The sequence below is a fragment of the Quercus suber genome, unplaced genomic scaffold (assembly GCF_002906115.3).
Source record: "Quercus suber isolate HL8 unplaced genomic scaffold, Cork oak 2.0 scaffold_461, whole genome shotgun sequence".
Taxonomy (NCBI): domain Eukaryota; kingdom Viridiplantae; phylum Streptophyta; class Magnoliopsida; order Fagales; family Fagaceae; genus Quercus; species Quercus suber.
The window spans coordinates 7,082-25,293 of NW_027069912.1; the positions used below are offsets into that span (position 1 = coordinate 7,082).

At 32.4% G+C, this 18,212-nt stretch overlaps 1 protein-coding gene and 1 pseudogene across 1 annotated transcript; both read right to left on the reverse strand.

Annotated features, from left to right (window-relative positions):
• Nucleotides 1-2,764: 2,764 nt before the first annotated feature.
• LOC112035523 (probable carbohydrate esterase At4g34215) lies at nucleotides 2,765-5,709 on the reverse strand (annotated as a pseudogene).
• A 9,471-nt stretch (nucleotides 5,710-15,180) lies between these two features.
• LOC112035522 (probable carbohydrate esterase At4g34215) lies at nucleotides 15,181-16,233 on the reverse strand. Its single transcript, XM_065762529.1, has one exon. The coding sequence runs from the start codon at nucleotides 15,814-15,816 to the stop codon at nucleotides 15,235-15,237; it is 582 nt and encodes a 193-aa protein (XP_065618601.1). The 5' UTR covers nucleotides 15,817-16,233; the 3' UTR covers nucleotides 15,181-15,234.
• Between the last annotated feature and the right edge of the window lie 1,979 nt (nucleotides 16,234-18,212).

Genomic DNA, 18,212 nt, shown 5'->3' on the forward strand with positions numbered 1-18,212 from the left:
AAGGCCCATTGGAGCTAGTGTCTTATTGGTCCTTTTGGTCCTACTCCAAGCCACACATTAAAGCCCAATTGGAAAGGTCCAATAGGCCGGCCCAATTAGATAATCAGTTATATATAAAGGGAGAGACATACAGAATTTTTATTAGAAAAAAAGTGAGACACCATTGTGAAGTGGTGTGTATGTGCGAGTGAAACCACTCAATTATTCTCCCTTGGAAATTGATTGAGAAACCACACTTCTTGGGCGTAAAGTGGAATTGGAGTGAAGATTAAAAGTGTTCCCAAGTATTTATAATATTTTGTTTTTGAATTTCTCCACACCAAGGTATGCTATCTTGTTCTTAAATTCTAGAATTTATATAGTGCAAGTTCTCAATCATGAATGAAATAGATCTTTGTTTGTTGCTTCTGCTATGTATTTTGTATGAGATACAAAATCAGATTTAACCAACACATTCTTCTTTTGACTTGAGAGCTTCAATCATCAGGAGCGGACGCCATTGGTTGAAACTCTCTAAAAAAAAAAAGCTACAAGATTCTTGGTAAACTAATTAAAATTTTGGAGAAAACTAATAATAAGTTACACCGCATGACTTAGCTTGTTATATCAATAGTAAAATATTCTTTCTAATAGCTATTTTTGTACCTTTTTAAAGTTTTGTTTTCCTCTTGTTTTCACATTGAATCTGTTGATAGCCATTCACTTATGGCTTCTAGCTCATATGAAAATCCATCTGCTGCCACATGTGGGTCCTTTATTATTATCCTGCACCCAAAATATAGGGATCCCATTTATCAATTACAATGGATATATGGGTTGATTGAAACATTATTACTTTCTTATTTGTCCCAATATCCATCATACCAAACCTCCTAATTTGACATAATAATAATAATAATAATAATAATAATAATAATAAAATTCCAACTTTGGTTGTTTACTCTTTACCAACTAAGCATTTTTTTCCTATTAAAAAAACAAAGCATTTTTACTTCTATGCTTTATTTTTTCTTGAAAGGGTAAAATTTATATCTAATACTCCTATGCACTAAACTTAACACAATGCAAACACATGATAACATAAGCAAACACTTGATAACATGAGTCCTTATTGTATCAAATTCAATGTTATCGTATCAGATTTAGTGCACTAAAGTGTTAGACTCATGCTATGTCCTTTTAAGTGAATGGCAATACTATGAGAGTGTGTGTATCTCCTGTGAAAGTTTCAATCTTGTAGAGAAAAAGTGGGCCCAGGTTAGGCCCAAACATTGTCCCAAGTTCTAAGTCTACATGTCCATGTTGAAATTGGTTTGGAAAGTGGTTAAAAGGCGAACTTGAAATATGGGGCAGATGAAAACTTTGGGTACATCAATTGAGGTTTCGGTATCATCGTAATTACTCACAACCTGAGGCCCACCTCTTGCCATTAGAGCATCAGCCCTATTCTTAATTTAATTAAAGACATGTCATAATTGTATTAGACTAAACTTAAATAAGTATGAGGATGCACACATTGTGGTGCTTGTTAACATTCGTCTAATTTTAATTAAAGACATGTCATAATACATAATTGTATTAGACTAAACTTCAATAATCACGAGGAAGCACACATTNTGATAAGTGTGTCTTGGTTGTTCAGTATTTGGGTCTTTAATTATTTATGTTTGTTGAGTATGTATCACTATGATCAGTTATCACTACCATCTTCTAATAAAGTATAAAATTTTCTATTTGAATTTGTTTATATTATCAACTTAGTAATGTATATGCTCTTCTGATTTGACTCCATCTTTTACAATGCATTTTTATTCTTTTCTAATCAAGGTCAAAATTTTAAGAAACTAACAGTGTATTGTTTTTCATGGTTTCCTTCTTTTCATCGAAAGGGAAAGCAAACTAACTAAAATCCAAAATAACATATTTAATAGTACTTTTATTATCAAATAAATGTTACTATTTTTTTCGCCATGAAAAATCTAACTAAATCTTTTGAAGGAATTATTAATCGTACTCCATAAGGAAAAGAAAAGGTTAAGAACTACATAATTATGATTTTGTTGGATTTAACTGAAAAAGTAATAAATTAGGGGTATTTACACATTTTCCAAACATAGACGAGGAAATTAGTTGGTTTCAAAGATAATTAGAGGAATTGTGAACTATCTAGTACCCACAACATAGAGGGAGAAAGTTTTTTTTTTCCCCTCTAAAATAAATTATGTCATATTTAGTACATAATTTTTAAATTTTAAAAAAAAGTCCGCTGATTTTCCTTCTTTTTTTTTTTTTTCTTTTTTTTTCATAATTTCATTTCCAATGTGCATAGACATTATAACACACACACACACACACACAAGCTCTAAATTTGGCTCTAATTGCTTTATAAATTGAATTTATTCCTATTAATTTCTACCCAATGATTACCATAATCCCTCAAACAAACCGTTCCTGTTATTAGGAATATAATTATATGATAAATTGGTAGTACATTTAATTGAAAATCCACCATATTCAAGTTAATTTTTCATGTTGTGTAGCTTAAAAAGAAAGGTGAAACAACCAAAAACATAGATTCCATTTCTTGGTATATATAACCGCGTAGTATGCAACTTCATCTATAATTTGGATAAAGAATCACAATACAAGGAACAATTAAACCTCTGATATAAATTGCTCAAAAAGTTAAATAAAAGTCAAAGATTTACTAGAAATTCATTTATCTTAATCTAATGATAAAGAACTATCATCACAGTTCAGACAGCATAAATTCAAGTCTGACCTATAAAGAAAATTAAAATTAAGAAAATGACATTTATTTAGTTTGTCAGATATATATTTTAGTGAGTTGCAAAGGAACTAAGTTGAAGTCACTGTATGGGCTTTGGGAAGTTGTTAAGGAATGCATCAGCCAACATTTTCCCAAGTCGAACCTGGGCTGGGGTTGATAGGTGTAGCCCATCATCTTCAAGTGGCAGACCTTTTGCATCAATGGTTTGTAGGGTTGGGAGGTCATTTTCCAGCTGAGCTGCTCTAACAATTTCTTCTAGAGTGCTGTTATAACCTGAAGCTAGAGCCACCTATACATCCAACACAAAAAACAAATTATAAAATTTCACAACATGGCCATAATATTAGAGTCTTGTTAACGGGTGCTGTGTGGTATAGAATTACATTAAAATACTAATGTTTTATGGAAAGATCAAGTTAGGCGTGTGTCAGACGGTTAGCTTTGATGGAAAGATCAATTTATTGTGCAACCAGACCAAAATGCCTTTTAATTTTTTCCTATACCTTATTTAACCGATTAGTTTTATCTAGAGTATGTTTCTAAAAATTAAAAAAAAAAATTAAAAAAAATGCTATATCTAGAGTCACTAACTTTATTTTTTGTCCTTCTTCCCGTTTCCTTTTTTTTTTCTTTTTTTTTTCTTTTTTTTTAAGGGTAATGCTAGGCTCCTATTATTTTTAAAACAAAAATATAATGAAAACAGTTTTTTCATAACAAATTTTATAATATTTTTAAAGCGGTCAATTAGATATTTTAAATTCAATTATTCATGAAATTGAAAAGAAAAAAAAAGAATATATATATAAAAGTATATTACAAAACAAAAATGAAAAACTTTTGTTATATATGTTGGGAAAAAGTCAATGAGTTATATATGTTGGAAAAAAGTAGATATTAAAAGCAAAGAAAATGAAGAGGGGCAATTCTATTGAATTTATAAAAATAAAGGGGAGAAATTTAAAAAGTCAGGAGGTTCACCCTAGACAAAGCAAATATTCAATTCACATTCATATTAGTATAACAAATTCAAGTAGTAATTTTTTTTTTTTTTTTTTTTTAACTTTGTCAATAGGCATGCAAAGCTTCTCGATACTTGACTATTCCCTCAAACATGAGTGAGGCTAGGGGCTTAAGGGAGACAATTCCTAACCCCACAAAGGGAGATCACATTTTTCCCTTAAGCTCAAAATTTTGACACAAAATCCCGATCAGCTAACAAGTACTTTTACAATTCCAAAGCCTAGGGATGGAAGTACTAGTACAGGGGAACTTTCCTTCTTTTTCTTACAACCTCTCTTGATTTTCTTTTCTCGCTGTTTGTGGGTCGAAGTTTTGGACATGTGTATATTTTATAAACTTTCTTGTATTTTAGTTTATTTAATTTCTCTTTCCACAAAGCAGATTTGGGTTTTTAGTAGGATCTTTCATGAATGTATGATCGATTATATTTTACCGATCCTACTTAAAATCTTGAAAAATGCATGATCTTAGACGTCTTATTAAAATAGCTCTACTTTGAGGAGCAAAATTTAAAGACCCCAAACTTTAAGGGTGTAGTTTGCACTTTAGCCTTTTTCATATATGGTAAAACCATTGACTACAATTTTTTACCCCTTCACAAATCAATGAATTTTACTATAAATGTAATTATTAATTATAATAAACTATAAATCTTTTATCATATTCATGAACATATTATTATGTTTGAGTTTATTATGTTGTAAAATATTATTATATTTCACAACATGACTATAAAGTTATATTACCAACTCTAAATAAACCCATTGTTTTATAACCTGAAGCTAGAGCTACCTAATCATCCAACACAAAAAAAAAAAAAAATTATAAAATTTCACCATTTGACTATAATATTATATTACCAACTCTAAATAAACCCACTTTCAAACAAGATTTGCTGCAAATTAAAAATAAATAAATAAATGGAATAAAAAACCATTTATACCTGTATTATAGGGAGATTAGGAGAGTTTAGATCATTCCTAATGTCAATGAAGAACTTATAGAGTCTTTCTTTATATAAATGGGCATCTGTTTGATTTTGAGTATCAGATTCCCCTTGATACCATAGAAGTGCTTTGATTTTGCCACCACTCCTCAAGGAAGCATTAGCTCTTTCCACCAAATCTGTGTAATGAATAGTCCCCTTGGTCCATTCAGTGATCATAGTCCCTCCAATGGCACAGGGAACAAGACCAATCACCCCAAAGTTGGGGTCCTTTGCCAAAACTTCATGAGCAAAAGGCATGCCCGGTCCAACTCCACATACCTTTGTTGTGTCAATGTCTTTGTGAAGAGGCTCATGAGCTACAACCCAAGTCTTGTTGGAACTGAGTCGTAGAATGAAAGGGCTGGGATTGCTTTACGGGGAGATTTTCATGTCCCATGTATTGTTGTTAACCCCACCACGCCCAGCCATGTTGCTTTGCCCAGCCAAAAGAAATATCTTTTTGGGGCTGAGTTCTTGAGATTGAACAATAAAGGAGGCCAGAAGAAAGGCTAGAAAAAAATTTAGAGACATTTTTTTTTTCTAGAGATTTGAGAGTTAGAAAGGTCTTAAAGGTTTAAAAAAAAAAAAAAAAATTGATAGTTACAATGAGAGAAGAAGGATTTGAACCTAGATATTGTTAGAAACACACAAAAAATGCCAACTAATTGAACTATAAGGCTTTTGGCAAAAGGGTCGCAAAGCTTGGAATTTTGAAGCAAAGTTGTTTTGCTTCTTACAGGAGAGATTGGCAAAGCAGTGGCAAAGGACTTTTGATATTTAGTAGTCTGGAACTTTCAAATTCACTTACCAGCCCCCATCTGGGAAGTTTGAGAAATTGGCAATCTGATCCTTTGCTCTGAATGCTCGAGTAAATAAGCACCATATAAGCATGTTGCAGTTTTACAAATTTGAATCTGATTCCCAACTAAAAGGCCTATAGTGGTCCCCCATCGGTTTTGCAATATTTAAAAGACATACATATTTGAATCCGAAATATTCCTGGTTGGTCAATGTAGTCAAACAATTCGTCTATGTAGTTAAACAATACAAAAACGTGTTGGACAACTAAATTATACATTATTTGGAATTTTCTGTCAAGATCTATTATTAGATATGTAAAATTTAAAGAAGTGAAATACTAACGTGTGTCCTTAAGGTACTGGTTAATAATCCATTTAAAGAAAATTTTTATGAAAAAAAAAAAGTAATTAATATTTTGACAGCTTTTTTCATTTCCCATAAAAGTGGTATCAAAATTTTCCTAAAATAAATTATTAACAAGTGCCCTAAAGGCACTCATTAGCATGACTACAATCGAATTGGACAAAAAAATGACACATTTTTTATGTTTATCTTTGGATGGGGAGAGGCTTGTATAAGCTTTAGGCTTATAAAGTATACTCAATCACCTTTTAAAAAAAAAAAAAAAAGTAACGAAGCATTTCATTTTCAACCTAGTAAATTAGAGAAATAACACCCATTTTTAAAAATTAACCACTATTTTTCTTAAATTGTCTCAAAAATAAGAAAAGTTTGACAAGACCCCTGCAAATTATTTAAGATTTTCTTAAAACAAGAAGAGCTCAACCAAATCTATCTGCAAATTCTGAAAAACTAAGAAAACTACAATCAAAATCATTAAATTTGATTAAGGGTTTATAAAAAAAATTTAAACCAAAACAACTAAAACAAAAAATAAAAATAAAAATCAAAGATGCCTATACTGCTCCATACATAAAATAATTGATTCTGACATATTTTAACAGATCTTTTTCTTTTGGACATTTAGTACTTAACAAAATTTTCACCCCATGAGCAATGAAGACCCTGTGTATACAATATTAGATATTGATGTCTCCTATTCGTTAAATGAATGGTGAATTCTTTGCATAGATATTGGTCGTCAAGATTCTAACACATATTAAGGGTCTGTTTGGATACAACTTATTTTTACAGAAACTAAAAATTGAAATTTAAAAACTAAAAACACTGTAGCAAAATAATTTTTAAATGTATGAATAGTGCCGTGGGACCCGTGAATAGTGTCTAAACAGTGCCTTTTGTCTCTTGCATAGTACTCACAAGTGAATTTATTGTTCACGCGCTAAAAAAAAAAAAAAAAAAAAAAAAAACGCAAACGTGGTATCCAAACCCACACTAAGTCTATTCAACGTCACTGTGGAAAATTAGCAACAATTTATCTAAGTTGAAAAATTCTATCCAACATAAGAAAGACTTTAAAGACTCTGGATAAGGAAAACAAAGTCTCCAAAACTCTCTTTTAGGACTTTAGAGGTTTAAAGTCTCTGGATTATAAATTTATAATAAATTTTTAAAAAGGTATTAAATTAAATGTATCATTATTTGAATAATCGTAAATTCATAAATCAGAATCATCATTTTGCATTTTAATCTCGATCACAATGGAATCTATTGATTTTTATGTGAATAAGCATTTAAGACTTACAAGACTTCTTTATCATTTGATTCATTTTTGCGCAATTCATATTTCATCCTACTACTAGTTAAAAGCTTTCATTATTTCCTGTAACAATTTTAACTCCGACAAGGCTGCTAATGCTTTCATTATTAATGTGAATTCCCACTTAATTCCTTCTTTCCAGCTTCAATTAATCAGTACGAGTTCTTGCAGGTTGGGCAAGTCTCTACATAGCTACGAACATAGAACTCTCATAAGTATCTTGACATTTCCAAGTCAAGATTTGTATATGCAGCATTGGCCTGGTTTTGGTACTTTGCAATGGGTGTTAAAGATGCCAAACTCTTTCAAGTGTGATCATTAAGGACCGATCCCATGTTTTGCTCAACTCTGGTATCACTGAATTAAATTCTAATCACTCCATTGGCTGCCAAGCATATCACCACATTACCCATGTTGAACGTTACCACCAACTCTTTTTCAGGACCTATTTCTCCTTTCACTTGTAATATGATAAATATAGAATGCAAATGAGAGGTCATGGATTTGTCAAATTGACATTTTGTCTTAGAGACCCACCCGACTGCTGGATGTACTGGCAGAATTTGTTTCACATAAACTTGGGGACTAATATGCTGTCCGGTGAAATTCCAGACTTAATGGGCTTACTGTTTTGATTCCAATCATTGTATTTACTCAACAACTTGCTTCTTTGGGGACACACCTCAATCAATTTTCACGAAATATACCAAACTGCTTCGAATAATGGCAATGGCTCTTCAATTAAGATCCCATGAATTGAGTGGCAATATCTCACTACAAATATGCCAACTTTCTTCTAATATTTTATTGGATCTTGCCCAAAATTGCCCGATTATGATCGATGCCAGTGTGCTATGGATTGGTACAACAATGACTCATGCACTTGTGTATACTTTGTGTCCGGAGGGTATGTGAGAAAGAATAGCTATGAAGAGAACTAACTGAAGACAATTTGTCTTTTATCAAGTGGCCGAAGGAAGGGTGCAAGGGAATTCCTCTGTTGGCTTCAGCATGGATTTCAAAAGTAAATCAGTATTATTTCGATGTTTTTGACAAATTGAGTACAAATATTATGGATATATTATATGTAGTACCCATTATAAACAATTGAGACTCATATATGCTTTGGTAAATCCCATTAATTTCTCTTGCATAGCACATGCAACTCAGCAAGACGCTGACCTTGAAAGAATTGTGAGTTCAATTCCGCTTTTTCATTTCTTTAATTAATTGAAAATGCAGGTAGTCCATACCAGCAGTATTAATTGTAATTTGGATACACACTTACCAAATACTTGGATTAGTATTAAGTTCATGGACAATTTTGAATCTCTTAAAAGAAATCCCTACAAATTTAGCTGTCTGTCACATTCCAAACAACTTGTGGATTCAAAACTCATGGACTAACAACCGAAGACATTAATAATGAAAAAAAGTACGCCAAGTGCCCAGGTGTGGACGTATGCGATGATGCTGTGTTTCTTAATGTATTTAAGAATGAGACCAGAACTTTCTCCAATGAGTGTTGTCGTAGACTAGTGGATAGGGGAGGACGTTGTTTTGATGACCATGTGATTTCAGATCTTTCAAAGGATGAAGCAATGCCTGATGATTGGAGAAACCCATCTATCCAATTTCCCAGGAGTAAGCAGATATGGGATAAGTGTGTCTTTTTTTTTTTTTTTTTTTTTTTGAGAATCAAGACTTTGAACTTTATTAAATAGTAGGCAAATCTACCTGATAAGTAACAATGGTGTACGATGGGACATCTTCCATCCACACTTGAAAACCAATGACATGTTGTGCATGTTGAGCTAGGTTGTGAGCTACACTATTTCCTCCTCTACGCACATGTAAAAAACCTAATACAATGAAATAGACTTGCAAACCATTTAACATCTCAACTAAGTAAACCAAAGGAATCCAAAGAATGTGAATTTGCATTCATAGCAATCTCTGAATCTCTTTCTAGGATGACATCTTTCAAACTCAGATCAACATCAAACTGTTAAGCCTTCAATATAGCCAAAGTTTCAAGCTTTATGACAGTTAGGGGGAGAGGGATGATTCCAACCATGTGTGCCAAGCCTTTTCCTTGGCAATCTCAGGTGATCATTCCAATCTCTGTCCTATCTTCTTCTTGAAACATTGTACCGATAGAATATATGCCCCAACCTCCACAATTTTGTCAATAGTCAATCTCCAAAACAACACTAATCCACCTCCCATATCTGAAACAACACCCACAGAATTTTGTTCACGGATTTTAGCATCATCAGAGTTCACCTTTAGGATCGGCCATGGAGGTGGTTTCCAAATAGCACGGAGTGGAGGCTGATTTGACTTATCCAGCTCATTACCCGTCATTGTTGTTGTTGAGCTTTTTTCCTTGTCTTTAATATTAACCATATTAAACACTTATTGTTGGGATTGCTTTAGAGTGCACCCCATAAAATTCAAATCCTCATCAAACTTTGCCAAATCTATATCTATCTCCTTAATTTGAATATCAAATAAATTCTCCTTATTGCCTGCCTTTGAACGTAACTCCTTTTCCTTCTTTATCTCGCTATCAACATGACGTGCTTCCACAAACTTATTGGCAACAGTTGGCAAAGTTAGACCCTCAATCATACTCGGCTGTAATGTATCACCAACTCTCCCCTCTTTTGTAACTGACACTTCATTGGCAATAATGCATTCACTCACTTCAGTTTCCATATTTGCCTGAGCCATCTCCGGTCGGCTAGCCATCGTTTCTTCCACCGCAGCCTCCGCCCTCATCCTTGCCGTTTGGTAAGCTTTTCACATGAAAGGAGATTTGTTCTCGTAAAAGCCAAGCACCACGATGACATCCCTGCCAGTTGACGTGTATGGGGCTGGCTTCAAGTCAGAATTGTATTGTTGTTGATCCGATGTAAGAGAGCCTTTGCTTCGTAACCACAATTCACAATTTTGATCACTATGATCAAGCCACCCGCACCAAAAGCAGAGGTTTGGAAGACTCTCATACTTGAAACAAACCCAACTCTTAGCTCCACTCTCCAGTGTATCCACTATCCAGTGTAGTAGACTCATCTCAAAAAGAAAAATGTTTCCCCAGCCCCACAAAAAAACCCCCACAAGCTCCACGGATACGCTTGACATCCATAGAGAGACAAAATAACAAACAAGACAGACCCAAAACAAAACTCTCCTTAATGTAGAAGGGACAAACAACTTCTACTATTGAAGAGAATGAGGAAACACCCCCTTCTCTACACAACAAAGAGACTAAACTCTCTTTTAGTAAATCTTATATTACGTGAGAGAAGTTGGCAACAAAATTGGTTGTAACCTATAGCTACAAAACATTTTGATCTGATTACAGAGATTATAGAGGATATATATACATTGTTCTGTATTTGGGTCTTTAATGATTTATGTTTGTTGAGCATGTATCACTATGATCAGTTATCACTACCATCTTCTAATAAAGTATAAAATTTTCTATTTGTATTTGTTTATATTATCAACTTAATAATGTATATGCTCTTCTGATTTGACTTCATCTTGAACCCTGGTTATTGCCTCCCACACCCTATAAGTATTTTTACTTGTAGAGTGACTACCGTACCAAGACTGCGTGGTGTATTTAATAGTACTTTTATTATCAAATAAATGTTATTATTTTTTTTCATCATAGTGCAAAATTGATTACATTGTTTATAAATCACTAGGTAACCAATTTTTACAATGAGAAATCCAACTGAATCTTTTGAAGAAATTATTAATCGTACTCCGTAAGGAAAAGAAAAGGTTAAGAACTACATAATTATGATTTTGTTGGATTTAATGAAAAAGTAATAGATTAGGGGTATTTACACATTTTCCAAACATAGAGGAGGAAATTAGTTGGTTTCAAAAATAATTAGAGGAATTGTGAACTACCTAGTACCCACAACATAGAGGGAGAAAGTTTTTTTTTTTTTTTTCCCCTCTAAAATAATTTATGTCATATTTAGTACATAATTTTTAAAATTAAAATTAAAAAAAAAAAGTCTGCTGATTTTTTTTTTTCATAATTGCATGACTACAATCGAATTGGACAAAAAAATGACACATTTTTATGTTTATCTTTGGATGGGGAAGCTTTAGGCTTATAAAGTATCAGTTAGCTTACAATATCAACCTTTTAAAAAAAAAAAAAAAAGTAACGAAGCATTTCATTTTCAACCTAGTAAATTAGAGAAATAACACCCATTTTTTAAAAATTAACCACTATTTTTCTTAAATTGTCTCAAAAATAAGAAAAGTTTGACAAGACCCCTGCAAATTATTTAAGATTTTCTTAAAACAAGAAGAGCTCAACCAAATCTATCTGCAAATTCTGAAAAACTAAGAAAACTACAATCAAAATCATTAAATTTGATTAAGGGTTTATAAAAAAAATTTAAACCAAAACAACTAAAACAAAAAATAAAAATAAAAATCAAAGATGCCTATACTGCTCCATACATAAAATAATTGATTCTGACATATTTTAACAGATCTTTTTCTTTTGGACATTTAGTACTTAACAAAATTTTCACCCCATGAGCAATGAAGACCCTGTGTATACAATATTAGATATTGATGTCTCCTATTCGTTAAATGAATGGTGAATTCTTTGCATAGATATTGGTCGTCAAGATTCTAACACATATTAAGGGTCTGTTTGGATACAACTTATTTTTACAGAAACTAAAAATTGAAATTTAAAAACTAAAAACACTGTAGCAAAATAATTTTTAAATGTATGAATAGTGCCGTGGGACCCGTGAATAGTGTCTAAACAGTGCCTTTTGTCTCTTGCATAGTACTCACAAGTGAATTTATTGTTCACGCGCTAAAAAAAAAAAAAAAAAAAAAAAAAAACGCAAACGTGGTATCCAAACCCACACTAAGTCTATTCAACGTCACTGTGGAAAATTAGCAACAATTTATCTAAGTTGAAAAATTCTATCCAACATAAGAAAGACTTTAAAGACTCTGGATAAGGAAAACAAAGTCTCCAAAACTCTCTTTTAGGACTTTAGAGGTTTAAAGTCTCTGGATTATAAATTTATAATAAATTTTTAAAAAGGTATTAAATTAAATGTATCATTATTTGAATAATCGTAAATTCATAAATCAGAATCATCATTTTGCATTTTAATCTCGATCACAATGGAATCTATTGATTTTTATGTGAATAAGCATTTAAGACTTACAAGACTTCTTTATCATTTGATTCATTTTTGCGCAATTCATATTTCATCCTACTACTAGTTAAAAGCTTTCATTATTTCCTGTAACAATTTTAACTCCGACAAGGCTGCTAATGCTTTCATTATTAATGTGAATTCCCACTTAATTCCTTCTTTCCAGCTTCAATTAATCAGTACGAGTTCTTGCAGGTTGGGCAAGTCTCTACATAGCTACGAACATAGAACTCTCATAAGTATCTTGACATTTCCAAGTCAAGATTTGTATATGCAGCATTGGCCTGGTTTTGGTACTTTGCAATGGGTGTTAAAGATGCCAAACTCTTTCAAGTGTGATCATTAAGGACCGATCCCATGTTTTGCTCAACTCTGGTATCACTGAATTAAATTCTAATCACTCCATTGGCTGCCAAGCATATCACCACATTACCCATGTTGAACGTTACCACCAACTCTTTTTCAGGACCTATTTCTCCTTTCACTTGTAATATGATAAATATAGAATGCAAATGAGAGGTCATGGATTTGTCAAATTGACATTTTGTCTTAGAGACCCACCCGACTGCTGGATGTACTGGCAGAATTTGTTTCACATAAACTTGGGGACTAATATGCTGTCCGGTGAAATTCCAGACTTAATGGGCTTACTGTTTTGATTCCAATCATTGTATTTACTCAACAACTTGCTTCTTTGGGGACACACCTCAATCAATTTTCACGAAATATACCAAACTGCTTCGAATAATGGCAATGGCTCTTCAATTAAGATCCCATGAATTGAGTGGCAATATCTCACTACAAATATGCCAACTTTCTTCTAATATTTTATTGGATCTTGCCCAAAATTGCCCGATTATGATCGATGCCAGTGTGCTATGGATTGGTACAACAATGACTCATGCACTTGTGTATACTTTGTGTCCGGAGGGTATGTGAGAAAGAATAGCTATGAAGAGAACTAACTGAAGACAATTTGTCTTTTATCAAGTGGCCGAAGGAAGGGTGCAAGGGAATTCCTCTGTTGGCTTCAGCATGGATTTCAAAAGTAAATCAGTATTATTTCGATGTTTTTGACAAATTGAGTACAAATATTATGGATATATTATATGTAGTACCCATTATAAACAATTGAGACTCATATATGCTTTGGTAAATCCCATTAATTTCTCTTGCATAGCACATGCAACTCAGCAAGACGCTGACCTTGAAAGAATTGTGAGTTCAATTCCGCTTTTTCATTTCTTTAATTAATTGAAAATGCAGGTAGTCCATACCAGCAGTATTAATTGTAATTTGGATACACACTTACCAAATACTTGGATTAGTATTAAGTTCATGGACAATTTTGAATCTCTTAAAAGAAATCCCTACAAATTTAGCTGTCTGTCACATTCCAAACAACTTGTGGATTCAAAACTCATGGACTAACAACCGAAGACATTAATAATGAAAAAAAGTACGCCAAGTGCCCAGGTGTGGACGTATGCGATGATGCTGTGTTTCTTAATGTATTTAAGAATGAGACCAGAACTTTCTCCAATGAGTGTTGTCGTAGACTAGTGGATAGGGGAGGACGTTGTTTTGATGAAAAGAATATAAAGTATTATATATATATATATATAAAGTATATTACAAAAAAAAAATGAAAAACTTTTGTTATATATGTTGGGAAAAAGTAGATATTAAAAGCAAAAAAAAATATGAAGAGGGGCAATTCTATTGAATTTATAAAAGTAAAGGGGAGAAATTTAAAAAGTCAAGAGGTTCACCCCTAGACAAAGCAAATATTCAATTCACATTCAAATTAGTATAACAAATTGAAGTAGTATTTTTTTTTTCTTTTTTTCTTTTGTGAACATAGGTGTGCAAGCTTCTCGATACTTGACTATTCTCTCAAACATGAGTGAGGCTAGGGGCTTAAGGAGGACAATTCCTAACCCCACAAAAGGAAGATCATGTTTTTCCCTTAAACTTGAAACTTTGACACAAAATCCCAATCAGCTAACAAGAATTTTACAATTCCAAAGCGTAGGGGTGGAAGTACTAGTACAAGGGAACTTTCCCTCTTTTCCTTACAACTTCTCTCGATTTTCTTTTCTTACTATTTGTGGGTTGAAGTTTTGGACGTGTATATTTTATGAACTTTCTTGTATTTTAGTTTATTTTAATTTCTCTTCCCACAAAGCAGATTTGGGTTTTTAGTAGGACCTTTCATGAATGTAGGATTGATTACATTCTACTAATCCTAATTAAAATCTTGAAAAATGCATGATCTTAGTTGTCTTATTAAAATAGCCCTAGTTTAGGGAGCAAAATTAAAAGACCCCAATCTTTAGGGGTGTATTTTGCACTTTAGCCTTTCTTATATATGGTAAAACCATTGACTACATTTTTTTACCCCTTCACAAATCATTGAATTTTACTATAAATATAATTATTAATTATAATAAACTATAAATCTTTTATCATATTCATGGACATATTATTATGTTTGAGCTTATTATGTATAATATTTCACAAAATGACTATAAAGTTATATTACCAACTCTAAATAAACCCATTGTTTTATAACCTAAAGCTAGAGCTACCTATACATCCAACACAAAAAACAAATTATAAAATTTCACCACTTGACTATAATATTATATTACCAACTCTAAATAAACCTACTTTCAAACAAGATTTGCTGCAAATTAAAAACAAATAAATAAATGGAATAAAAAACCATTTATACCTGTATTATAGGGAGATTAGGAGAGTTTAGATCATTCCTAATGTCAATGAAGAACTTATAGAGTCTTTTTTTATATAAATTGGCATCTGTTTGATTTTGAGTATCAGATTCCCCTTGATACCATAGAAGTGCTTTGATTTTGCCACCGCTCTTCAAGGAAGCATTAGCTCTTTCCACCAAATCTGTGTAATGAATAGTCCCCTTGGCCCATTCAGTGATCATAGTCCCTCCAATGGCACAGGGCACAAGACCAATCACCCCAAAGTTGGGGTCCTTTGCCAAAACCTCATGAGCAAAAGGCATGCCCGGTCCAACTCCACATACCTTTGTTGTGTCAATGTCTTTGTGAAGAGGCTCATGAGCTACAACCCAAGTCTTGTTGGAATTGAGTCGTAGAATGAAAGGGCTGGGATTGCTTTCTGGGGGGATTTTCATGTCCCATGTGTTGTTGCTAACCCCGCCTTCCCCAACCATGTTGCTTTGCCCGGCCAAAAGAAATATCTTTTTGGGGCTGAGTTCTTGAGATTGAACAATAGAGGAGGCCAGAAGAAAGGCTAGAAAAAAATTTAGAGACATTTTTTTCTAGAGATTTGAGAGTTAGAAAGGTCTCAAAGGTTTAAAAAATATATATAAATTTGATAGTTACAACGAGAGATGAAGGATTTGAACCTAGATATTGTTAGAAACACAAAAAAGTGCCAGTCAATTGTACTATAAAGCTTTTGGCAAGATGGTCACAAAGCTTGGAATTTTGAAGCAAAGTTGTTTTGCTTCTTACAGGAGAGATTGGCAAAGCAGTGGCAAAGGACTTTGATATTTAGTATTTAGGATGGTCTGGAACTTTCAAATTCACTTACCAGCCCCCCATCTGGGAAGTTTGAGAAATTGGCAATCTGATCCTTTGCTCTGAATGCTCGAGTAAATAAACACCATATAAGCATGTTGCAGTTTTACAAATTTGAATCTGATTCCCAACTAAAAGGCCTATAGTGGTCCCCCATCGGTTTTGCAATATTTAAAAGACATACATATTTGAATCCGAAATATTCCTGGTTGGTCAATGTAGTCAAACAATTCGTCTATGTAGTTAAACAATACAAAAACGTGTTGGACAACTAAATTATACATTATTTGGAATTTTCTGTCAAGATCTATTATTAGATATGTAAAATTTAAAGAAGTGAAATACTAACGTGTGTCCTTAAGGTACTGGTTAATAATCCATTTAAAGAAAATTTTTATGAAAAAAAAAAAAGTAATTAATATTTTGACAGCTTTTTTCATTTCCCATAAAAGTGGTATCAAAATTTTCCTAAAATAAATTATTAACAAGTGCCCTAAAGGCACTCATTAGCATGACTACAATCGAATTGGACAAAAAAATGACACATTTTTTATGTTTATCTTTGGATGGGGAAGCTTTAGGCTTATAAAGTATCCAGTTAGCTTTAGGCTTATAAAGTATACTCAATCACCTTTTAAAAAAAAAAAAAAAAGTAACGAAGCATTTCATTTTCAACCTAGTAAATTAGAGAAATAACACCCATTATTTAAAAATTAACCACTATTTTTCTTAAATTGTCTCAAAAATAAGAAAAGTTTGACAAGACCCCTGCAAATTATTTAAGATTTTCTTAAAACAAGAAGAGCTCAACCAAATCTATCTGCAAATTCTGAAAAACTAAGAAAACTACAATCAAAATCATTAAATTTGATTAAGGGTTTATAAAAAAAATTTAAACCAAAACAACTAAAACAAAAAAAAAAAAAAAAAAAAAAAACAAAAAAAAAATCAAAGATGCCTATACTGCTCCATACATAAAATAATTGATTCTAACATATTTTAACAGATCTTTTTCTTTTGGACATTTAGTACTTCACAAAATTTTCACCCCATGAGCAATGAAGACCCTGTGTATACAATATTAGATATTGATGTCTCCTATTCGTTAAGTGAATGGGGAATTCTTTGCATAGATATTGGTCATCAAGATTCTAACACATATTAGGAGTTCATTTGGATACAACTTATTTTTGCAGAAACTGAAAACTGAAAATTGAAAACTAAAAACACTGTAGCAAAATAATTTTTAAATATGTGAATAATGCCGTGGGACACGTGAACAGTGTCTTTTGTCCCCTGCACGCTCACATGTGATGTTACTGTTCACAAACAATGCCTTTGTCTCCTGTGCAGTACTCACATGTGAATTTACTGTTCACACGCTGGAAAAAAAAAAAAGGAGGTAGAAAATGCAAACGTTTCCAAACCCACACTAAGTCTATTCAACGTCACCGTGGAAAATTAGCAATAATTTATCTAAGTTGAAAAGTTCTATCCAACATAAGAGAGACTTTAAAGACTTTGGATAAGGAAAAACGAAGTCTCCAAAACTCTCTTTTAGGACTTTAGAGGTTTAAAGTCTCTGGATTATAAATTTATAATATATTTTTTTATAAGGTATTAAATAAAATTTATCATTATTTGAATAATCATGAATTCATAAATCAAAATCATCATTTTGCATTTTAATCTTGATCACAATGGAATCTATTGATTTTTATGTGAATAAGCATTTAAGACTTACAGGACTTCTTTATCATTTGATTCATTTTTGCGCAATTCATATTTCATCCTACTCCTAGTTAAAAGCTTTCATTATTTCCTATAACAATTTTAACTTCGACAAGGCTGCTAATGCTTTCATTATTAATGTAAATTCCCACTTAATTCCTTCTTTCCAGCTTCAATTAATCAGTACGAGTTCTGCAGGTTGGGCAAGTCTCTACATAGCTACGAACATAGAACTCTCATAAGTATCTAGACATTTCCAAGTCAAGATTTGTAGACGCAGCATTGGCCTGGTTTTGGTACTTTGCAATGGGTGTTAAAGATGCCACACTCTTTCAAGTGTGATCATTAAGGACCGATCCCATGTTTTGCTCAACTCTGGTATCACTGAATTTAATTC